This window comes from Brachyistius frenatus, unplaced genomic scaffold, assembly GCF_029030835.1.
Source record: "Brachyistius frenatus isolate BFR_SWC_R1_liver_20210118 unplaced genomic scaffold, ASM2903083v1 Contig_9, whole genome shotgun sequence".
NCBI classification, from domain to species: Eukaryota; Metazoa; Chordata; class Actinopteri; family Embiotocidae; genus Brachyistius; species Brachyistius frenatus.
In genome coordinates this window covers 7,451,138-7,475,659 of record NW_027210608.1, presented here as the reverse complement: position 1 = coordinate 7,475,659, position 24,522 = coordinate 7,451,138, and the positions used below count along the sequence as shown (strand labels likewise).

Sequence of the window (24,522 nt, the reverse complement as noted above, 5' to 3'; positions counted from 1 at the left end):
ACACCGTAGATCATAGAATATTTTATTGGACAGTTAATATTCGGAAATAAATTACATTAAATATGTTTCCCTGTTCTCCAGAATAACAGCATAATTGTAAAACTCGACTACAAATGTTTAAATAATGTACATTTTCATCCATTTCCCCATTACAAAATATTTCAACCTGAATCGCAGTTGTCGACCAGATACAAAACTTGAAAAGCCTTTTCTTTCCCACTGCCTCTCAAGATAAGGTTTTTGTTCACTCGAAATGTCGCACATAACAGTCTTGATCGAGTTTCATGTCACGTGGTATTCAGAAATTCATTAGTTATACAGCAACACGACTGTGGGAGAGAAATTCAACCCGAATAAAACCCAGCTCTCGTTCTAAAATAAGCTTCTAATGACGCTTAAAGAAACAAGTGCTGCTTTTCTTTGGTGACAGACGTGTCAGATCAGGTTGCGTCGTGATCTATGGTTAATTCTTCCAACATATTTGGTTCTGTAGTGATCTTGAGAAGCCTTTTCCTGTAGTAAATTACTTAAATCACAAAGTGGGTTGTGTTTATTTCTGTCTGCAGGGCAGTGACCGATATGATTTGTATTTTCACTGTAAGCGCACATCAAAAGGACTTCTCGGCAACGTAAAAAAGTAAGACATTTACAGTAACTGGCTTTCTGAAGAGGGATGGAAAGATGACGACAGGTCCACCCTGCTGAGGTAGCCGTGGTTACCAAAGGGGTGGAGGATTATGTTCGACTGAGCTTCAACATACATGTATGTTTACTGGAAGTGTGATGAAATCAGGGTGCGCGTTCGAGGACGATTTTTAACTTGTGTCGCGACCGCGAACCCATCCTCCGGCCTCTGCTGTCCCAATTCTTAAGACGTTCATTGGAAGTAGTGATGTCAGGTGACTGCATGAAGTAATTGTCCACGCCCCCCGAAAACGGGGGTTTAAAGTTGCTTCAGTCAAAGAAGCGACGCTGCATGTAGGTCTCGTCTGAAGCCGCGTAGCTAAACTTTTGGTAGAAAGCCACATTTGTGGGTGCACATTCCAGAGTGATTTTATAGCAATCCAGCTTGTTGCTTAGAAGAGTAAGAGTTGAAACTAACCTGCAAGGAGAGACAATAAAGGGGGAGAAAGAGTTTAGAAAAAGTAACCAGCAAAATATTTCTTCAATAAGTCTCGCGCGAGGAATTTTCATGTCTGTTGGGGATTAGCTGGGACAATCGCAACATCTTGAATATCAAAAACAAACGAAAAGAGCACGTCTTTATTCAAGGCAGACACGGGCCTACTCACAGTTTACCCAGCTGCTTCCCTCTGCACACGTCACTGACGACTACCTCCTCCACCCGGCCTCTCTACAAACAAAATCAAATGATGCTTTTCGTTTCACTCATTTTCAGGATCAGGAAATACTTATGTCTACTATGCAAACTAAATTAAGTTTTAAGGAAGCAAAATGTAAATGTGGTTTATGGTTGTGAACTAGGTTATTAATTCATTATCAGCCTTCTAATAACCATTATTAATTAGTAACTTATGAATGGGAGTGGTGATAAAGATGATTAAGCTGCATCCACTTAAACATCCAGCTGTTGGGTGTAATATACCTTGGCACAGGAGTGGATGAATTTGTGTTCAGTGATCAACGTAGCCGTGGCAACAATCTGTCCCAGATTTGTGTCCTCCACCACAATGACATAGTAGTCTCCCGTCTTCTTCATATGCTCAAAATTCTCTGCAGGTCAAAAAAAAACAAAAAACCAGAACGTTTGTTATGTCGTTTATACTTTATAATATAAATTGTTTTCCGCGATGCTTTTTTTTTTTTTTCTTGTCCAAAATGTGTGATCCGATGTCTGTAGGGAAAACTGTGTTGAAATGTACAAATTTTAAAACTCAAGAACACTTTGGGATTCAAAGTTAAACTGTGTTAAAATCTCAATGTTCTTAAAATTGTCAGTCTCTCACTTCTGTCTTGTTTGAAAGGAGCATTAAGCATTGCTTACTCGCAAACTGCTCTGGTGTGACGTCGCCCGTCTGGGTGAGTTGAGACAAAACTTTGAAGAACCCTGGAAAACAAAAACAACAGAAGAGTCGGTGAAAACGACTCGATTTCACCGCACCGCCCGACAGTTGTTTATTTCGGTTAAGTTTCTTAAATCATTGCTATATTTCATATTGGAAAAAAACAAAACAAATACATTTCCCACCCTGTGCCGGTGGCACAGCACAAGTGCCGGCCTGGAACACGTCGCCCGGACTCACCTCTGTTGAAATCTGCCGTACAGAGCGGCCTGAGCACCAGACCTTCCCCCGGGCTGGACGGGGAGATGGGGGGGGAGAAGGAGGCGGTGTTGGTCCTCCAGTCCAGCTCCTGGAGCAGCGAGGGCTCGAAGAGGGGAGTCTCGTCCAGCAGCATTTTGCACAATCTCTGGCTGAAGGCACAGGAAAGGTGAAGGCACAGAAAGGTGGACACGCCTTCAGGAAACTGGAGTGACACACTTTTATTAATCTGATACGGTGTGTCCCACGCAATAAATGCACGTGCATGCAGTCAGACTGGATCAGAAACGTGTTTGTTCAGAGTCGGAGAACTTTGACCAGACAAATACAACTCGAGCAGTTGAAACCACCGTACTTTACTCGTCCCGGTATGAACACACCCACATGGGGATTATCTCTCACACACACACACACACACACACACACACACACACACACACAATCATCCTGAGGTGGTACCAGGATACGTAACCCGAGAGGTGCCCGTCCCACACCGAGCTGTTTCACGCCGAGACTCTTTGAGCGTCTCTTCTACACGCGTCTTAAAAATCCCGTTTCCATGGCAGCAAAAAACACAATCAGGCTTTGCGGCCGTCGTCATTTCCAGCTCAGTGAATCGCGTAAAAAATGAAAACACGACTTGTGTTGTCGAGTGAGAGGAAAGAAAATACTGTCACGTCTGTTCAAACTGCTCACATAACGTCACGCCGTCCTCGGCGCTTCGGCTAGTTAACGTCAGCGTCTGATCTCGACCGTCGTCGTATAAACTAGTTCGTTTTATAACCAAGTAAATGGCAAATTGGCGGCATTTGTAAAGCTTCAGGTGTTTCTGTAGTTCCTGTCAAACAACCTCCGCGTGGCCGGCTTCACGTCTTCAAACCTGCCCAGCCCAGCTAGCGCCGAAGAGCCGCGACGTTACACTTCGTGTTGAAAGACAACTTATCTCTATAGTTAACTACTTACCGATGAAAACCCGGTACAGCAAGAGACTGAAGTCCCGGAGTGAGGTGACGTCCGGTGACAACCAGTCAGGTCTCCCAGTTTCTCAGGAGGCTGAGTTACATCATTGAGCCGAACAAGCCGTGGGTGTTTTCGGCTGCTGTTTCCGCATGGCACGAGCCCTCCTGTATGACGTGGCAGACGTGCCGAAGTAATTGACGCAGCGCGTTGACGTCATGTAATACGCCCACCATGCAATATGTTTTTGGGGGCTGGCGCCTAGATTGGATCAGCGGGGGGGAGGCTATTTATCGTATACGATAAATGTATATGTTTATAAATTTATTAAATATAAATGTATCTCTAGTTCTTTATTATTCTTAAACAAATTAATAAATTTGTTTAATAAAAAAAAAAATAATAAATTAAACAAAGGTAACAAGTGCAAAAGTCAAGTGAGATTTGCAAAAATACTGTTGGGTGAAACAACGATAAATAAATAAATAAAGTTCTAGTAAATAAATAAAAAAATTATATTTAATACATTTATTAAATATAAAATGTATATAAATGTATCGTATTTATTATTGTGGGAGGGCTAGGATTCACATAAAGCCCAGATGATTGACAGTGAAACAGCCAATCGCAGCAGCGTACAGTTTAGCGCCCCGCTTCCCCCCCAGCTGATCCAATGAAGCACCACCCTTATTCCTTTTAGACTCTAATTGGCTCTGAACCTACGGTCATTACCATAACCATCTCTCTCCTCAGGCCTAAACCTATTCAATCTAACAAACAAAGGTAACAAGTGCAAAAGTCAAGTGAGATTTGCAAAAATACTGTTGGGTGAAACAACGATGTGTCCACCATCTTAAGTTGATTAAAAGAGAAACTATTTCACATTATATGGACTGATGAATGAGGCCAGTCATTCAGTGTGAAATGGTTCTCGGTGAAATGAGGGTTTAAACCGGGCTGCAGCTAAATGTTAACAAACAATTCTCCCGAAAACAATATCACGCACGCAATTTATTTGACTAATAAACGCAAAAGGTCCGATGTATTTGAAACTGCCCGCAGCACATCAGGCAGGCCTCGCTATCGCTGAATATTTTGCCGCGTAATCTTTAAATGAGCAGGTTTAAAGCGGTCTCAGAGGTGGTTTACATCTGAGAGGCTGAGAGGAATGTTTGTCTGGGGGGGGGAGATTCATTACTATCAAGTAAAAGATACAAACCATGGTTTGTTAAAAAGCTGTAGAAGCTCTGTTTATTGAGTCTTTTGTATTAACATATTTTACAAAAACTAGATTTACAGAAATTATCCATAACTGAACCATTCTTGATTTAGGCACAAAAAAATACAAGAAAGCTCAGTCCAAAAAAGTATTTCAGTTTCGATTAAAGAAGTAATGGTTATGAAAGATAACCCACGAATAGGAAAATATATCATGGATTTTAAAAGTTGCTAAATAACTGAATGACAAACTGTCCCGTTTTTTTGTTTTTTTTTAACATTTTTTACTAATTGAAATCTAAAACCTACGTCCTATATCATCTTACAACATCCCCAAACAGAGTTGTAGCAATAAAATGAACACGCAATAAAGATCGCAACACTTCAGCTTCTAGAAGTTTGTGGGCTTGTTCTTTGGGATAAAGTGGAAGGAAACAAAAGCACTCGCCTGGATTCATGCATATCTCACCCTACACTGCCCTTTGAACTGTACCGACACAAACTGAACACTTATAATACATGCCGTCTCCACCTTTGTGTCCTTTGATATGTCTGAACCAGCTACAGATTCAGGGAACATTTGAAAATACCCCAAAAAGTGTCAAGGGGCCACTTCGTGTTGTACAGTGCTGTACTTTATCACAAGAAGGTCTTTGAGCAAAAGGTGATGATGATCCCTGCTGGTGTGATTTTTCAATTAGCACAACTCAAAGTGAGTGGACAAAGGTCGAACAAATAAAACACCTTAAAACTGTCTTCAGAAAGTCTTCCAGTCATTCAGGTTGAAGAATATCTAGGAGTATGAATTAAAAGTCAACTGGATTTGCTGGTTGAGCTTTGAAAAAGTTTTACTGCATATGAAAGAGGCTTTGCCATTTCTAGTGGAAGAACAACCAATTAAACTGATGAGAACTCTTAGATGAGTCATGAAACATCTTCAAAAGATAATGCAGCAAGTCCAGCTGCATCTATTGCTATATGCCTTATAAAATGGTAGACACAGATGACCCCAAACAACACAAAAGAAGATATTTTCACTGCTAATCAGCAGAGGGTAATTTAAAGAGAGACACTCAGGATAACAACCATTGTACTTGGACAAATTGTCACACATCCCTCTTTGCTGACAGTGCACCTCAAGAGACCAGTGTTGGAAAACAGAGATTTACATGCCCCGTTCCCCCCGTATTAAATAAAATGCAAACTTTTTGCAGTGGGTGATATTACACACTAAATACAGAACAACCCATGTGGGTCAAAAACAAACTTTGTTTGTAGCATCATTTCGATAGAAACATTCATGTTTGACAGAAAGGCTGAACAATACTACAGTGACATTCTCTTACGCCGAGGTAACAAATAAAAACGTGTTGTTATTTTGCCTACAGTTGATTCACAGTTGAAACTCATAAAAGAACACACGGACGCATCAGACTAGCTTCTCCGTCCAGAGTACGGAGTTTTCTGCCAAGAGTGGGAAAAAAAGTGGAAAAAAAAAAAAAAAAAAAAAAACTCTGATAAAAGGAAAACAAAAGACTCATTGAGTAGCTTTATCTATTCAAAACACCTCCCAGCCCTTCTCAAAAAATATTTTCTCGGATTCATCCTGTTATGCAAAGCATGCTCATTTTTGACAGCCAGTCCGAATCATGACAGACAGTGACCGTCTGTTGAAGCCGGTGGTTGCGATGTGTGGCACGTGAATAAAGGGCAATGCAACCATATCCTGCCATTTCCTGACTTACACCCATCAAATTCTTTAATGCTCCCAATACTCAGTTGAAATCAGTGATGCAGAGGCCTTTTACAATAGTCTCACCTTATTTTAGGCAGCTCAAAGGCCAAGTTTGCAATTACAGTTTTGAACAGGTGGTGACCAGTGACTACACCAAATGGGGGGAGGTTGAGTTAGCTCGGTCGGTGCCTCTTGGGACGATGATGTGGTGGGCTCGTCTTCTTCTCAGGCCAATCTGTGCATCAGGGTGCCGGGTCTTGTTGGTTTTGCATGCGTCTCTCTGCAGCTGCCGCCATGGTTCTACGTCTCAGCGCGGTTGAGTCCAATTCTCGGAAAATGTCCTCCTCCAGTCCGGGCAAATCCTCGTCCGGATCGTCTGGACTCTTGGTCAGATATCTCCTACAGGGAAGTGGAGGGCAAATATTATCATGGGTTACAGAAAACGCATATGAGGAAAAGTAGGCAACCAGAAATCCCACCATTTGTTAATCAATATTCAAAAACACATGGCACTTTACAGCATGTTAACTCTACATCTGACCCTCATAGCGATTCAGGTTTCCAATTAAAGAAGGACTTGTTTAGTCCCGTCTTGGTTGAGAGACTCGTTTCCCGATTCGTGCAGCTGAACAACGTTGCTTAATCGGGTGTAGCTACATTTCTGACCTAAAAACAAATATATATATATATATATATATAGATATAGATATAAAAATGTAAACTTCAATTTGTAGGGTACCAACCTGCGTGCTTGCTGGATCATCTCTTCTTTCCTCTGCTTTAACATCTTCTGCCTCTCCTCAGCCGACTTAGAAAAGCGCCCTCCTCTGACCTCCATGTTGTCCGTCTCACTGAGGCCCTGCTCAGCTGCTCCGCTGGGCCCTGCCTGCTCATCAGCTGCAGGGCTCACCTGGATAGAGGCACGCTCTATGGCCTAAGGACAGGAAGCAAACACAATATGTGACCGTTTGTTGCATTCTCACTTTCAATAAAACCACAAAAAGTGTTTAACAAAGAGAGAGAAGTTAAAAAAAAAATTTAAAAAAAAGAAAAAAAGAAACGAGAGTTGTTGGATAAATCTGAACAAGCTCAGCTTTTTTAATGGGGATCATTGGAACAATTTAAAAACAGCACTGCTGTTAAAGTTTATTCCCCAGCTGACGGACCTGAGTAGGGAAAGGCACCTGGATGCGTCCCTCCAGGATGTTGTCGGTGGTGACTTCCACAGAGCGGGTCAGCTGCAGGTCCTGCATCACCAGGTAGGACGGCACCTGAGGGAACATCTCCTGAATCTGATGGGCCTGAGGACAGGATGTACATCAAAAGCAGAGTGCACCATACAGAAAGGATTAGTTGGAGAGGAAGGACCTTATAATCAGTGGAAGTTACATTTGTTTTAGTTTTTGATGAACAAAAGCAGAGACCTAAACAGTCATAATTATATTTTGTAGTTTAAATATACTCTGCTTAATCTGTTTGTTTGGGTCATGGTACACAACCCAGTCTGTATTTTCAGGCCATATATACTGTATGCTAGTGAACAGCCAGACAGGGAGGGAAGATTAGTATAAACTAAATGCAGCTGTGGCTTTTAGTAAACAAGCATCAAAGCATCTGTCTGCAATTGTCCCAAAAAAATGTAGCACTTGGCTCAAACATCCATCTATGTACAGCCCCGTTTCCAAAAACAGTTGGGACACTGTGTAAAATGTAAATAAAAACAGAAGGAAATGATTTGCAAATCCCATGAAACCATATTTAATGGGAAATAGACCAAAGAAACCTGTCAAGTGTTGAATTGGAGAATTTATATTGTTTTATGAAAAAGATATGCTTATTTTAAATTTGATGTGAGTAACATGTCTCAAAAAAGTTGGGACAGGGGCAACAAAAGACTGGAAAAGTTGTGTCACTAAAAAAAAAAAAAACAACAACAGCGATCCGATATTGGTTTTCAGCCTTGTCCCTTGTGTAGAGATTTCTCCAGATTATCTGAATTTTTTTTTTTTTTTTATGATATTATGTACCATAGATGATGAAATCCCCAAATTCTTTACAATTTTATGTTGAGGATCATTATTCTTAGCTTGTTGCACTATTTTCCCACCGAGTCTTTCACGGAGCGGTGAACCGCTCAGCATCTTCACTGCTGAGACTCGGCCTCTCAGAAATGCTCTTTTTATACTCAACCATGTTACTGATCTTTTGCCAATTAACCTAATTAGTTGTGAGATGTTCCACCAGGTGTTGTTTGTTTGTTTTTTTAAGAGTTAACATAACTAGTCCAATCTTTTGTTGCCCCCTGTCCCAATTTCTGACGTCAAGTTCAAAATAAGCATATATTTTGCATAAAACAATACAAATTCTCCAATTCAACACTTGATATGTTGTCTTCGGTCTATTTTCATTTAAATATGGTTTCATGTGATTTGCAATTCATTGCCTGCTGTTTTTATTTACATTTTACATAGCGTCCCAACTTTCTGGGAATTGGGGTTTTATCTGTGTATCGTCTTTTATAAAGCCAACAAGAATTTTTGCACACTACAAACGTGAACTTACCATGGCCATGAGCTGGGAGTTGTTGGCCTGAGCGATGCCCAAAATATTAGTAGTGTGCATTACTTCCACTGAGAAACTGGGCAGCCAGCTGGCAATACGAGACCCTGGAAGAAGAAAGTATGGATTTTACCCTTCATTGTCTCACACACAGCCCATCGGTGTCATGTCGCTCCACCGGCAGATTGATTTTTGGATTTGTATCCATCACACTTACCGTCAAAGTGGAAGAAGTGGTTGTGTTGGTTGATATGTGGTCGAGCATCTGGAGCGGCTCCGACGGGGCCGATGTTGTCTTCCAAACCTCCGCCCTGCTGCGGTCCACTCGCTTGGCCGCTGTCCCCGTTGATGTTCAGGGATGTCCGACATGTGGGACATGATGTGTCCTGCTCGAGCCACGAGCGCAAACAAGAGCTGGAAAGCCACAGACATCACAAGTCACTCATGTTATTATGACATTTCTCTTGTGTAAAAACCTGTCATTCATGCCAACATCCGGATCTGTGCCAGGCATCTTCCTGAAGGTTGACCATGTTTGCCAAACTGCGAACTCAAGGGTATAAGATAAATATTCATATAATGCAATTTGTACTACAAAAGCTACGAACTGTTCTGCAGGGTGTGCACAAAAATATAATGTGCAGCATATGGGATTTTGGGCACTAGCTAAGACGGCTGTGTCCAGCCTCCTTGCCATTAACGTAGGCTCTCCGCCTTCATTAACGCAAGTAAAGATGAACGTATTCTCGAGTACGGAGTCACAGGTCAGAGGTCAAATAAACCCTGCATGGACTGTATAACGCATCTTACTTGTGGAAGAGATGACCACAGGGTAGTTTGCGCGCTGTCAACATGGTATCCCAGCAGATGGCACAATCATCATCATTGGCTGCCAGCTCCTCTGCAGTGGCAACAGCAAATCTGCACAAAGTTCACGGGATACCCCAATAGTGAGGAAAGAAGTAATGACCAATGGGCCACACAAAGCCTTCAGATTCAACAAACACAACCACAAAAACACCTATTCCCACCTGGCCTCCATGTTGTTGATGACACGAAGGTAGTTCTTGTGTCGGCGGACGCGGCGCTGTACCTCATGGAAAAGATACCGCAGCTGCATGAAGATGACCAAGCTCGCCATGGACAGCCAGATGTTACCGAAAAGCTAATGAGAGAAATATGGTAAGAAAAATGTGCAGTTAGGGGAACAGGGAGAGACACGGGGGACGCACTAAATGTTCCGACCATGACGGGTCTGTCCCTATTCAAACGGTGTCTCACCAGCATGTGGATATGATGCATGAGATCCAGAAAGAGCATAGCCAGCTCCATTATGAAGTCCGTGTAGTAGACGTACGTTCCTTTGCTCTCCCAAGTCCCCGGATGGTTCAGATCCCACAGATGGATGGAGTACCTGAGGGAGGTGACGGAGCTCTCTCAGAACATGAAATACTGGTGACAAATGGGCAGTACGGTGGGTGGAGATTGGCATTATAAACCACTGCATGAAGCAAATGTGCAACAGATATGTAGTATATGGTTCAATAACAAGATCTATAGGATGAGATAGCGACGTTTTGAGAAACGATGAAAAGAAAGCCAAGACAACTTCAGAATTTATACATCATTTTCCAGACGCATGAAAGTCAAAATATTTGGTTTAAAAAAGCAGTAAAATAAAAGACACTGCTAACCCGGCGACAGACATACAACAAGAACATCTTTTCAGAGGAATTAGCCACCACAAACTGAAACGCATTGACATCTAATCGGCTCAGACTACAATTGAAGGTGGTCAGCGCTGCCATGTACCACCTACTCAACTGTGTGTGTGTGTGTGTGTGTGTGTGTGTGTGTGTGTGTGTGTGTGTGTGTGTGTGTGTGTGTGTGTGTGTCTCCCCCCCCCCCCCCCCCCCCCCCCCCCCCCCCCCCCCCCCCCCCCCCCCCCCCCCCCCCCCCCCCCCCCCCCCCCCCCCCCCCCCCCCCCCCCCCCCCCCCCCCCCCCCCCCCCCCCCCCCCCCCCCCCCCCCCCCCCCCCCCCCGGGGGGGGGGGGGGGGGATGTCCTCTGAATAAGCAATGTAAATATCCAATGGGAAAAATGTTCTGCATAATTCTGATCAGCTGATCTGTGCAGAGAGAAGGACAAATCTACTTGCATTTTTCTACCTTCAGGTTGAGAATTAAAATCTCTAGTGTTTCACTTAAGACACTTATATTTTCTCACACCATGATTTTAAGTACGAGTTTCTACTTTTCCTGTGTATGTTGAGCAAACAATGAAACAATGCAAATAGTAGCGTGACGCTCCTAATTCACTCGGTTCATTTTCCTCATCAGATTATTTGTCTGGTGCGACATGCATTTGCTGTGTCCGTGCCATTGTAATAATGTTAAACTATTTACATACAACAGACTCTTTCTTAATTGCAATATATCTGATTAGGAGTCTAAAGGCTGTCAGACAACTCGCATCACCATCATCATCATCATAATGACGCGTATTTACACAGTCCAGTTTAAGAACCTGCTTCACAACAAAATGGAATGAAAAGAAAAGATGTACAGCTGTGATATGAGACGAGTTATTGTATTTCTTCAAGAGCACATCAAATTTTGTACGGCGACATAATTTGGAAGAGGAACTGACAGTAATAAGTTACAGACGTAAAGTAAGTCATAAACGGACTAATTGACCGAGCATTAAAATAAAGCTGAATTGAGCAAAGCTGTCTCATTTCGACTCATCTGTCTTTGCATTTCTGCACATGTTTATGTGTTTATTTCCTAGATGTGTATTTGCATATAAAGCGCGAAGTGAGATCCGATTACAAGACGCATGTGGAGACACATTTTATTGACAGATGTGAAAAAGTCCCCGGCTGATGAGAGTTGTACAACACTAACCGTCCTCTCTGGGACGAAGAAGCCTTTCACACTACTGCTAATGGAATGTGTGTGTGTGTGTGTGTGTGTGTGTGTGTGTGTGTGTGTGTGTGTGTGTGTGTGTGTGTGTGTGTGTGTGTGTGTGTGTGTGTGTGTGTGTACGGATGTGTAATGAGGCCTTAAGTAGACTTACCGCATGATGACGTGGCCAGTACGTACAGTCACCAGCAGACACTGAGGAAAAAAGTACATATGAAAATGGTGCAATTCCGGCAGTCTGCTTTCCATAAAGACCAGCGCCAAATACAAAATTACAGTCATGGCTTTGAAAAAAAAAAAAAAACTATCTGAGAAAAATAGCACAAGATCCATTACGGTTTTGTTTCTTATCTAACTAAATTTTATGAAATCCTTTCTGGGGACAGCTTCAGCATCAGATAAGAAGATTTTTTTTTTTTTTTTAAAACACAAAAAGCACAGTTGTAAACTGAAAACACTGATTATGCTTCTAGTTCAAGTCGTGAGCCAAAGTGCTCAAAATCAGGTCACCGGATGTGACACACCACACACTCAATGCAACCATTATTAATGTTGTTATTTTCATGCATTAATGTGTCTGTGATGGCTAAGAGCAACCATGGAAAGTGTGACTCAGCTTCACAAAAGATAGCAGTGATACAGCAGAATAGGATCACTGTAAAAACTATTTTGTGCTAAGGGGGAAGTTCATCTAAAAAGCACAAGGCCTTTATACTTTATTGCTTCACTGATTGAATGAGATGAAAATCAGTCTTGTTGCTTTCAATATATTCTGGAGACTTGCTCCAATTATAAGCCAAGAATTTGGGTTTTAATCAAGAAGCAGGGAGCAGATTTCAAAGCACTGTACCGATTTACCAGGCTCTATTAAAGACACAGCTTTGAATGTAAACAATGTGCCTCAACAAAAGCCTAAATGACAGAAGGACTCCACAAACATATGTGCAAAGTACGGTCAAAATGTCTTCGTCCAGACAGTCGGCTTCTATTTTTATGCAGTTGTGACTGCAGGTACTCACCTCCGCTGCCATAAAGGAGAGGGTGTGCATGCCGTGGGAAGCTCCCAGCAGACCACACACCACAGCCAGGCCACAGCAGTCCAGGAGCAGGGAGACCAGCAGACAAAGCACTCGCACGTGGCTGTTCATAGGAGTGGACGGGGAGAAAGACAGCTGGGAGGGGGAGACAAATTCAAGTCATGAGTCAACAGTGTCACTGTCGAAGTTCTCCCCTTTTGTTATGTCCTGAGATTTTGGGAGCGCTGGAAGGGTTTCTTTGTCTTGGAGAGCTTGTGCTGGTTGGAGAAGTGTTGGTCATGTCTGCCTTCTGAAGCCCACCGAGACATCAAATGTCTCGGTGGGTGTCTATTTGGGAAAATATCTGTAGGCGCAGGAGGTCTGAAAGATTTCTGTTATTATGCTCACAAATCTGATTGTAAAGATTATTTGGGCCGTTATACACCAAACACTACAGCTGTTAATGGGAAAACAACCAAAATAACACATAAAAAAAACCAATGCATTTAAAAAGGGTAGCATTCCCAAGTCAAAAACATGAAACATACCTGCTTACACATTGTTGTGCACTGCTGGCCCGTTTTAATATCGGGCTTAGTAACGTAGTCAAATGGCATTTCTACTGTAGTAAATGAGAGGAAAACCTGCTTGAACTTTTCTTTTCCAAATTTTACACAACCTGTTTAAATCAATAATCTCCTCACAGACAACCCCTTAACATCTATGTACAGGCAAAACATGGATTAAGACTGTAAACTTAGAGCTAATATTCTCTACTGCGCGTACAATACAATTTAGGACCTCGTTACAACAACAAAAAATACAACAGCTGAGGTGCAAGAGATAAAACGGGTTTCATCTTTTGTGTACTACGAGGTTTCCCCCAACACACCGACAACACGCCAAACATTTCATCTGGAGCAGTTTAACCCGCGTGTGTGATCTTCACCCCAAAAGCTAAAAACCCACAGTGACAGGAAAACAGCAAGGAAGACATCTGGGCGAACACAACTGCCTAACTCCCAGCTACACAGCACACACATAAAAGCAGATCTAAAAGTCAAAGCTGAGAGACAGAAGCAAAGACCAGCACACAGTTACAGACACCTGCAGCACAAGACATTCACACAAAGAAACTAGGAAAATGTTTACACCACAGCAGGCAGAAAGTGACCTTCTGGTACACTAAGCCAGTCAACATGACATCATATCGAACATACATTAGTGCCTATTTTTTTTATGTCACTCCTTGCAAGGAGGTGATTAAATTTGATATTTTGTTTTCCCCAACAAGCAGGACACAGTCTGATACAGGGGCATGTAAATGAAACTGTATCAGTGGTCAAACATGCCAGTACAAGGTGCTAATAATAGAACCTGTGCTGAAAATAGTGCAGTTACATTCAGGCTTTTGGGGGACCTACCTCGTAAAAAGGCCCCTATAGAAAGTTTTTAGGTTCGGTGATCAGTTGCCAGACATTTTACTGTCGAGCATTTGGTCTCGGTGCTCAAAGGTAACAGAGCAGCTACAAATAATCTAGGTCTAGTTATATCATGTTTACTTTGTGACCTATACAGGGACAGGTGTCCTATGGGGACATTTGGGCCTATTTATTGGAGTCTTTGTTGAGGTGGGCAGATTTGTTTTCGCAGTCAGTACATACAGAAACATACAGATTACCACAACAAATGACTGTCATACATCACATCTATACATATACATTAATGTCCCTGCCTGTATACTAGCATACTTATATATACTTATACGTGATCATTATACGACACACGAACAAGTATTGATCTGCATAACAATGTTGATGGAGCAGTTTGTTTGTGGCTGCTACAACAGAGGGGGAATAAAAACCCACGTAACCCTATAACATCTCATAGCTAAGACGGAGACAAACCTTTTGTAAAATGTACACTTTAGACAATAAGTTGTTGATCCTGGTACTTTCATAACGTGATACCGGCCGTTCCCAATGATGCCAAAAAGAGCTTAAGTTGCATCGTAGCCACAACCTGCATCTCTGTCGGGATGGCAAGAACATTTGTAGGCCGTTTCCGGCGGACATTTCTGAAGTAACGTGTGCTTCCTCCCGTGAAAAGGGTTCAAAGAGCACGGTAGCTCTATTGTGAAAAAGCAAATAATCTACAGGCACATAACACATCTACTTCAGAGCTGCTTCCTTTCAAGACATCGGCTTTTAAAAAGGAGCCTTAAACGTTATCTGACAATTCATTTACAAAAAAAACTATCATGTCCAATATTTTGGGGGTCATGCTCTAAATAACCAGCTCATTACGGACATGTTTGAAGGGATTTGTTTTTACATGGCCCATGAGGTATCCCAGACTTTGATTAAGCATCTACAACAATATTGTTAGTTGATGTAGCAAATCTCAGTTGAATTGTCTTGTTTCAGATCATTCACTGAAAATGTTGACATTTGAGCCAATAACATGTTGAGAGTGTCTATAATTCAGTATATTTAGTTAATTGTCCAGCCTTTGATTATCATAAACCATGCTTTGATGTAGATCCATATACTTACATATTCAAAACGGTCTTTGCAGAGCTGAACCATGAGGTGAAGAAAGACCAGGGCAGAGAACCACAAACACCACATGACCACCTCCTCCACTGTCTGCACGTTCAACACGCCAAAGATGAAAATGAACTTGTAGAAGATGAAGTTCCAAAACTTATCTTTCAGGTGCTGAGGAACAAACACAGAGCAAGTGAGGTGCCTCTTCCCGACAGGTAGGAATCAATGACAGCTGAAAACCTACAAGTTAACAATGAATTAGCTGCATTTATAAAAAAAACATTTCAACAGCGTTAAGACTTGCCTGCTTCTCACTGACTCTTAGAGGGCCAAACACCACATACTGAATCATTTTAGCAATTAGCATCAACGAGCAGCAGATTGTGTTGACCAGCACCTACGGGAGAGCAGAGAATAACGTGAACATTAGTTTTGTCATCATTATTGATGACTACTATTATCTATAATGGATCATCCTGACCACCCTCTCCACCACCTGCTGCAGGGACAGCGGAGCACTTTCTCCAAAAGACTCCTCCAGCTCCGCTGTCACAAGGACCGATACAGGAGATCGTTCCTGCCAAAGTCTGTACAATAACTCACCTCTGACAAAATCCATCACACAACAATAACACTGTCGACTATTTTATTGCTTTTTATTGTTCTATTATTATCTTATCGCTTCCTGTATGCTGCTGTAGCGGAAAAAAAACAAATGTCCCCTCGGGGTTTAATAAAGTAACTACCTAACCTACCATTACATCACGCACAGTCAGTGGAAGACACTCACCCACACAAAGAGACTGTCAGTGACCAGATACCACAGCACGGTTGTTGCCAACTCCGTGTGGGTGATATCATTGTTCAGAGGATCCAAGTCCACCTCAGTGGGAGCTGCTGCTGCTGCTGCTTCATCCGCCTCCAAGGCCCCAAACCCCGGGTCAGTCACGGTGGTGTAGGCGCTGAAGATGCTGCCGGCGAGCAGAGCCACGCTCAGCGCCGTGTAGGTCTGCAGGCTGGGCCACGGGAACCTCTCCAGAAACAGCAGAGGCATCGCGCTGGTTACGGTGCTCTGAACAACTTGACAGAGAGAGAGATGGTGTCGGTCCAACAACCTGCAGCGAGAGAGCCGACGTGAGACACACTTCACTGAACGAACAGGAAACACCGCTGGAAGACGACAGTGGATAATTGGCGTAAAGCACGTGTCGCAATGATTTAGCGATGGCTTTGAAATCGCCGGGCGGTAGGCGAGGACGCGATTATCTTGCTTGTAGTTTTCCAAGAAGAAAACCGGAGAGTTTGTTCGTTAACGTCTCGGTGCCAACGCGAGGCCAACTTCCCTTTAGCTCAATACATTTAGTAAAACACCAAAAAGGTGCAAATCACGAGCTGTCAGTGGGTGAGGTGTCATAACATCAGGAAAACCGTGACTCGGCGACCAATCTGGATGACATGACACTCGAGTCTGTTTTCATGAATGGGAGTTAACGCCCCTGACGTGAGTTATTTACCTGGCTAACGTTACCCAACACTAGCTTGCCGTTTAGCTCACGTTAGCTCCGCGGCTAACCAGCGTTAGCGAGCAACGTCCACAAGGCTCGTATTAAACGCTCACTCACAGTTTGCCGCAAATTTAGTCAAACACGATATCCAGCGTCCCCGACGTGCTGCGCTTTCAGTGCTGCTGCACAGAGAGCGTCGTAGTTGCCACCATCGTCACGTTTATTCGACCGAGCAGGCAGCTGGCTGATGCTGAAGGGAGGCTTTCTTGTTTGCGCATCGTAACGACGTCATCGTGACGACTTTAAAGTCAGTGATTAGAAATAACTTTTCATCGTGCCAGCTCGGTTCAAATACAAATTATACACTGCTGATTAAAAAACAAATAATAATTACAAAATATATTGAATTTTCTGATTTTATTTTGATTCCAGTTAATTAATTTAATTATTTAATTAATTCCAATTATCCCACGCTAGACTGCTACTGCAATTAATTATTTATAAGTAGAGAAATGAACATCTTTTGGCAATGAAGTCTTCTTTATTTTTGTTGCAAAAAAATAACAACAGAAACTATTCCTCACCTTTCTTCTCGGGATAAACTAATGCAGATAGCGCAGATATTTTTTATATCAGCTTGGTAAGCTTGGGGGTTTTGTTCGGAAATGTGCCTCTCAGAGTCACATTTCAGATGTCTATGAAGTTTTACCAGCCCCACCAAATAGGGATTTATTTCCCTCTAAACATCACATGGTTTTTGATAAATGTTAAAATGACACAATATCTCAGCATCAATCAAATATTAGAGAAAAGCCTGAAAACTGAAAACAGATTTGTGGATCAGAACTTGTTTTTTCGTCTTTCCTCTTCCAGTAATCTTCTGAATAATCTAATGGTGCCAATTACAATGATATATCTTTCAGAGGTATTAAACCATTATTTTCCCTTTGCAGGACTCCACCTACTTTAGAACAGTAGAATGTAAAGTTGATAATGAAAGCATTATGTATGTCTCGATTCAATCCATGACAAGACATATAAGTTATCACAGGAAAACATTGCCCTGTGTCGAAAGAGTTTTTTGTTGACTTTTCGACAGAGGAGACCGGAGCCAGAATCAGCAGTTGATTAATCTTGTACAAGAGGCGCGTTTTAACAATGCACCGACATCCTGTGGTTACAGAGTATAAGGCTCAGAGTACGTATGAGCGTTTACAGTCAGTATTTATGTCTCTTGTGGGCGTGGTCCTCTTCGACTCAGACTATACGTTTCTCTTCAGGCTGAGGCCTTGGCCTTCATAATTATCTATTCGATAAAGGGCCTGTTATTGACTACTTGATGAAAATAACAAGTTGCACAGCAGTGAGCCATCTCTACACAGGCACAAAGAGTTGTTCAAGGACGTGTCTCCACATATTTTACCATATAAAAATGAAATTCTTATAACACCCTGTTCTTCATATCAGAATCATATCAATTGAAGAAGCTACCCTCAAACATTCCCTGTAAATATTAAAGGCAATGGATGGGGTTTTATTTTACACAAAATATTCTAATCTATAAGTAATTTTGACAATATCAGTGAAAAGGCAAGTGATGGCAAGAATTAACTATTCGAATGGTTGCCACCCATTCAACATGACAAAGTCCAAACTCAAGGTTCATCGGAGGGTTGTTGAGAAAGAAGAGAAAGGAAATCTGACATAGCGCTCGGCTCGGCTGGATCATTGCAGTGTGGTTTGTACATTTCCATTGGGCTTAATTATGTTTATTTGTCAATGTTAGAGTCTGCTGATGGTGAGCATCTGTGGGGGAAAAAAAGGAACATATAGCACAATTATAGGAGAGTACATAAGTGATTTAATGCATTCATTGCTGATTTTCACCTATCGTGGTTATGTGATTGTTGCTGAGCAGCCACTGTCTCTTCATGGATATTGGTATACAGTCCAGGATTTTTAGGTTGTTTGTGTAGGAAATAAGCAAAACAGAAATCATACTAATAAAATCATTTATGATATGACCTAGAAAAGGAAGCAGAGTTCATATGACTCTCGCTATTCACTATTGCAGAACAAAAAAAAAAAAGGCTTTAAATGGATGAAAGTTGAGGCTTTGACAGGGATTTGGATTTGGGTAAAGGGACTATGAAAGACCTTTGACTTTTGGGTTTGCCATTCAAGAAAATGTTGTATATTATGATGTAAATCTCTCACTTATTTCTGACTTGTTCTTTTATTCATAAGTTGCTTACCAATCATGGTCATAAACAGAAAGTTCTTTTAAATACCACAGCTGAGTAAAATACACAACATTGCATCCATCCATCCATCCATCCATTATCTATACCCGCTTTATACTGAACAGGGTCACTGGGTACACAACATTGCAAATAGTTCAAAATGTTTAACTGTGTTTTTTTTTGGAGATGGACACAGAAATGGTCACATCAGAAACCTGCTTCCTGTTCAATTTATCCATAAAGGGAAGTGAAGCCTTGCATTTACAGCAGTTTGTTGTTTCTGCACAGTTTACTGCACTTACAGGATGAGCCACTCAGACAAGCTGTCTCCTACAGAGGCCCCTCTATTGGATGGTGGGATAGCTGTCGCTTGTGTGATCCTGGGTCTGTCCTTCTTGGTCGGGGCTCCAGGGAACCTCCTGGTCATTTGGACTATCCTGAGACATGTCAAGCAGCGCTCCCACACTGTGGTGCTCATCCTGCATCTGGCTGCTGCAGACCTGCTGGTCCTCATCACCCTGCCCGTATGGATCTACTCCATACTGCACACTTGGGTGTTTGGAGAGGCATTGTGCAAGGCCTTGATGTACACTGTCAAAGTGTGCATGTTCAGCAGCATCTTCTTCATCACCCTGATGAGTCTGGAGCGCTTCGTAGCCATCTGTCATCCATTTATGATGATGCGCTGGAAAACAAGGAACATAATGAACAGATGTCTTGTGTTTTTGTGGCTCCTTGCTTTGCTTTTCGGAGTGCCTTCCTTACTGACCCTGGAGGAAAGTGATGGAACTGAGCAATGCTTTTCTAAGGTTTTAGGCTCTGTGACCCATGCAATCGTCTTCTTGTGCCTGGAGACCTTGGGTGGCTTTGTAGTTCCTTTCATTATTCTTAGTATCTGTTATTGTCTAGTTGCTGCACAGTTAAAGAAAATGAATTTTAACTCCAAACAAAAATCCATGGTTCTTGTTCACACTGTGGTGATTGCTTTCACACTGTGCTGGCTGCCCTATCACATCATCAACATTATTGATCTGGTTTGTATCCTACAACCAGGCAGAGAACATGAATGTGTACCGAAGAGTATTGTCTTCAGCTCTGGTGCCCTTGTTTTCATCAGCAGCTCAGTGAACCCTGTGTTATACACTTTCTTTGCGAGGAACTTACGAGGGAGTCTGGAGGAGTCCCAACTGGTCAGGCTGTTCAAGGAAATGGCCACTCACACAAACACGCTCAGGGAGCTGGTAGTACAACACCACACTGGCCAGAGGGCAGCAAGTACTCAAGTAGAGCTGATGTCTGACTCCCTGTGAAAGAAATACTGTGAATCGCTAAAACTGTGATGACGGGAAAATGTGACGTATATTCTGCTGTTAATTAAGGGACCACATTTTTTATGTGATCTAATAGAGCTCACAACTATACTTAGAAATCATTATCTCATACTGTATTGTACCCTCCGATTGTTGTTTCAGATTCAGCCAACACAGTCAAACATATGATGTTGATCTTGTGTTTTGAGAAATTGTGGTTGCTTTTGAAAAATTCAAAATGTGACAATGTGTGTTGTATATTTTATTTTGCAATTATTATTAAAGAGGTGTTTGTTGTTCGACTTGAAAAAACAAAAATAGAGGAAATACCTGTGAATCAAAGTTCTTGGAAGCTGCTGATTTTTAAAATGTGACCCATGTGTCATTCTGTCTATCTTTAATTTAACACAGAACAATTTCATATTCAATCATATTTTACATTTAAAATTGAGCCATTATTTCCTCTGAACCACATGTACAGATAGTCTATTAAAAGAGTGTTCGAAGTCAAGAGGAACCAAGCCAATTTTGCTTAAATTTATGAGTGCCATCATCACTCATCATCAATCCCTAGCAAAGAGTTGAAAACACTGACGGCTGTAATAGTTTTGGCTTCACATAATTTCAGGGAATTCCTCAAGAACATGCTGCCTGACATACTTCTCCCATTGCTTACATACGACTGTATATTATCAATTAAAGCATCTCCTTCTTATAGAATAAAAAACATCAGGCATGCACCTAAAAGTCCTCTTTTACATGACCGACCTGCTGCCTCTGCGTGAGTGATAAGAAACACTGACACAGATTATTATAGGACACCGCTTTTTAAGAACTTTACAGTTCCCAAGTGACAAACAGGTGGATAAACAATCCATTTTTGTTTTTATCTATTCATTACCTTGTCGTCTAAATGGTCATTATAATGTTAATGTTAATGTGTCCATTGAATTGGTCTCCATTTCCTGTCTAAGGTCATTTCTTTTTTTTTAGATTTTTCAATTTCTGTCAAAGGATTTTTCATCCACTTTTTAAAAACTATTTTATGGACACATTTCTTATTTTGTTTACCCTAATCCGTGACCTGAGGTGAAAAGTGGGCTCGATGAATCACCTCTCTGTCACAAAAAGTGTTATGAGGAAATCCTGTTCCTGTCTGTGCTTAAAGGGAAGTGAATTCTTACTTGTACAGCAATTTATTTTTCTTTTCATGCAGACACCACAGTCAGCACATACATTTGCAGCATGAACCACTCAGATAAGCTGTATCCTTTTGAGGAAATGGCCCCTGAGGAGTTTGATGGTGGGACAGCAGTGGCTTGTGTGATCCTGGGTCTGTCCTTCTTGGTCGGGGCTCCGGGGAACCTGCTGGTCATCTGGACTATCCTGAGACACGTCAAGCAGCGCTCCCACACTGTGGTGCTCATCCTGCACATGGCTGCCGCAGACCTGCTGGTCCTCATCACCCTGCCTGTATGGATCTACTCCATGGCCCACTCCTGGGTGTTTGGAGAGGCCTCCTGCAAAGTCATGGTGTTCATGATCAACACCTGCATGTACAGCAGTGTTTTCCTCATCACCCTCATGAGTGTGGAGCGTTTTGTGGCTGTGCGTTATCCCTTTGTCTCAGCTGGCTGGAAGAGAAAACAAGCTCTGAATAAAGTGCTGCTGGCTCTGTGGACTGCAGCCTTCTTGTTCAGCATCCCTGTCATCCCAACTCAGGTTGTTGGGGAGGATCATGGTGAGGAGCACTGTCTGTATCGCCTGTACACCTCTGTGACCCAGGAGCTTGTGTGTGTGCTGCTGGAGACACTGGTGGGCTACATATTGCCCTTCTCCGTCCTCGTGGTCTGCTACGGCTGCCTGTGCAGCCGGATCACTCAGATGACCTTCAAGTCCAAACGCAAATCCACTGTCTTGATTGCCAGTGTAGTAGTTGCGTTTGCCATTTGTTGGACACCTCACCACATTGGAAATATCCTCTCACTCATCATCCTGGCCTCTGAAGAGTCCTTCAGTGATGTGGCACGTAGTCTGGAAAGTGCCAGGAGCACCATGGCTTTCATCGCTGGGGCCATGGTCTTCATCAGCAGCACGGTTAACCCCATTCTCTACATGTTCGCAGCTCGCTCCTTCAGGAGCTCCCTGCGCGACATCGGCATCCAGAAGCTCTTCCGACACATCTCCAGCACCTCCCCGGGTGAAGGCAACAGAGAGGTGTCCTTTGTGTCCAAGAGACACAGTAATCAGACCAACAGCTCTAACTGTGTGTTGGAATCAAAAAACCAAATGAACATATTAATACAAATGTGTGAGAATAATCCATCCTGACATTGAAATTGTACCACTGTCTGTGTCGATATTACTTGTATACTATATTCACTTTCTAAATGAGGAAAACTTTGTCTGAAATGAAACTAATTTTGTATGAAATTACAACAGATAATCTGTATATCTGAGTTTATCTGTTCAATGCCTGTCCAACTTTGTAAATTCCGTTTTTCATTGTGAATATATATTTATAATTTTTTTTATTTTCGTGTTCTTTATGTCCTGTACTCAATCATGTATGCCATTTAGCATTCAAAATATTACGTTGAATAATTATATATGAATAAGCCGTGTGACAAAGTAAAGTTTTTATAAAAATACATGATCTTTTTTTTAATCATTTTGTTGATGCCAACAAAGACACATCGCATTGACTATGTTGTTGATTCTGTGTAACTTCTATCTTTTTGAATTGCCTGCAAGTGTGGGAGCAGAGCACAGTGGGTTTTCTGAGTACACCAGTGGTTGTGTCAGCCACTTCTTACTATTTACAGATAAATATTTCACTCACAGCTGCAGCTGTCTTGATCAACATAAAGCTTGAATAGCATTTTCTTCTTGCTTCTGTCTTGGAGAACTGTAACAGTTCTGGTACAATCTCATTTTGTGATTGTTAACTCATGTAACAGATTTTGTTTAACATACTGCAAAGTGTCCAGAAATTGCTACTGGCACTCGTGACAGATTAGCTAACAATTGCCCTGGTTTCCCACTACAGACAAGTCATGCTTTCAACTTCCTCTCATTGAAAAGATTGCCAAATGAAAAACTGCATGTTCCCTTTGTTGAGCAGCAGAAAGCGGAATCATGTCTTAATGTTTGTCACAATCTTATAAAACCCAAACCTGCACTTTCAAGTGACAAAGTTTATAGTCCATTACTGGTCATTTTAAACATACAAATATATACACCTAAATCTGTTGCTCTAACTACACATAAATAGTTTTCAAACTGGTCAACCAGTAGATGGCAGTGACACTGTTTTTCATAATGGAGTAATGATATAATTTCACTCTGGTGCCATAATAATGTTTAATATTCTTCACTTTACCATCTTATGTCTTTTTTGACATTTCCAGTGAAATGGTCATGACGAGAATCTTAATTTAAATAAAGCATATTCTGTTCTGACAGTGGGAGAATCTCTGATTGAAAAATAGGATGGCTTGACAAATTCATGGCAAAAATATGCCATACATATAGGTATTCATGAGATGCTATGATTTCTCGATCATAAACTCACTTTGAGAATGACTTCACTAACTTTGATTTCAGTTTCACAAGACTACACTCTTTTTGAGAGTTACAGGCCCTGCCAGTTCGAACCTCTGGAAGAACTGTCATGCCATATTACTGATTTTCACATGGGCTGTCATTTGTATGCTGCGTTAAAAACACTATGGGAGGGCGCATTGTGAAAATGACTGAAACTAAGGTTTGAATAAACCTGTTGTGACAGCACTCTTCACTTCACCGGATCCTTTGAACATCAGTGAGTCAGGATTATTATTACTGTGACAGTGGAAAATTACAGAGAGAAAAGGGTGTGACGAAGATGAGATCACACCCGAGAAAAATGAGCTGTATCTTGAGACATGCAAGAAATGTTCTCAGAGAATGAGGAAGCAGCATGTATATAAGACAACATTAGCATTGTGGTACTTTATGTGCCTATTGCGCACATGGCCTTTAATAATAAGTCTATTCACAGTACATACAGTTTAACTGAGTTAACCCATTGCCCTTTCTGTTTTGGCTGTGTTATAGATTATAACTGTAGGATAAAACATTGTTGCATAATTAGCTACAAAGGTGAAAAATAAAGCACACGCACATATGACATTGGTATTTAATATAATGTGACATATCAACACTTTTCCCCTTGAAAACCTGC

At 41.8% G+C, this 24,522-nt stretch overlaps 4 protein-coding genes across 6 annotated transcripts; 2 read left to right on the top strand and 2 right to left on the bottom strand.

Annotated features, from left to right (window-relative positions):
* Positions 1-338: 338 nt before the first annotated feature.
* Positions 339-3,386, bottom strand: gnpnat1 (glucosamine-phosphate N-acetyltransferase 1). The gene is made up of 6 exons (XM_069690561.1): positions 3,246-3,386; positions 2,265-2,434; positions 2,006-2,068; positions 1,607-1,734; positions 1,293-1,354; positions 339-1,102 (listed from the first exon to the last, which is right to left on the bottom strand). The coding sequence occupies exons 2-6, from the start codon at positions 2,416-2,418 to the stop codon at positions 955-957; spliced, it is 555 nt and encodes a 184-aa protein (XP_069546662.1). The 5' UTR covers positions 2,419-2,434; positions 3,246-3,386; the 3' UTR covers positions 339-954.
* Positions 3,387-4,463: 1,077 nt separating this feature from the next.
* LOC138616324 (E3 ubiquitin-protein ligase AMFR-like) lies at positions 4,464-17,017 on the bottom strand. Of its 3 annotated transcripts, none has more exons than XM_069690559.1 (14): positions 16,858-17,017; positions 16,030-16,354; positions 15,544-15,636; positions 15,246-15,410; positions 12,694-12,846; positions 11,829-11,869; positions 10,033-10,165; positions 9,783-9,916; positions 9,562-9,672; positions 8,969-9,165; positions 8,755-8,858; positions 7,359-7,493; positions 6,936-7,126; positions 4,464-6,591 (listed from the first exon to the last, which is right to left on the bottom strand). In XM_069690559.1, the coding sequence occupies exons 2-14, from the start codon at positions 16,291-16,293 to the stop codon at positions 6,435-6,437; spliced, it is 1,878 nt and encodes a 625-aa protein (XP_069546660.1). In that variant the 5' UTR covers positions 16,294-16,354; positions 16,858-17,017; the 3' UTR covers positions 4,464-6,434. The 3 variants fall into 3 exon arrangements, with proteins under 3 accessions (XP_069546660.1, XP_069546659.1, XP_069546661.1); XM_069690558.1 differs by having other exon boundaries at positions 16,862-17,017; XM_069690560.1 differs by having other exon boundaries at positions 7,377-7,493; positions 16,862-17,017.
* A 1,600-nt stretch (positions 17,018-18,617) lies between these two features.
* On the top strand, positions 18,618-20,611 carry LOC138616158 (leukotriene B4 receptor 1-like). The gene has a single exon (XM_069690267.1). It carries the CDS (start codon positions 19,293-19,295, stop codon positions 20,295-20,297), a length of 1,005 nt encoding a protein of 334 aa, XP_069546368.1. The 5' UTR covers positions 18,618-19,292; the 3' UTR covers positions 20,298-20,611.
* Positions 20,612-21,534: 923 nt separating this feature from the next.
* LOC138616323 (leukotriene B4 receptor 1) lies at positions 21,535-24,079 on the top strand. Its single transcript, XM_069690557.1, has one exon. It carries the CDS (start codon positions 21,543-21,545, stop codon positions 22,626-22,628), a length of 1,086 nt encoding a protein of 361 aa, XP_069546658.1. The 5' UTR covers positions 21,535-21,542; the 3' UTR covers positions 22,629-24,079.
* The last annotated feature ends 443 nt before the right edge of the window (positions 24,080-24,522 follow it).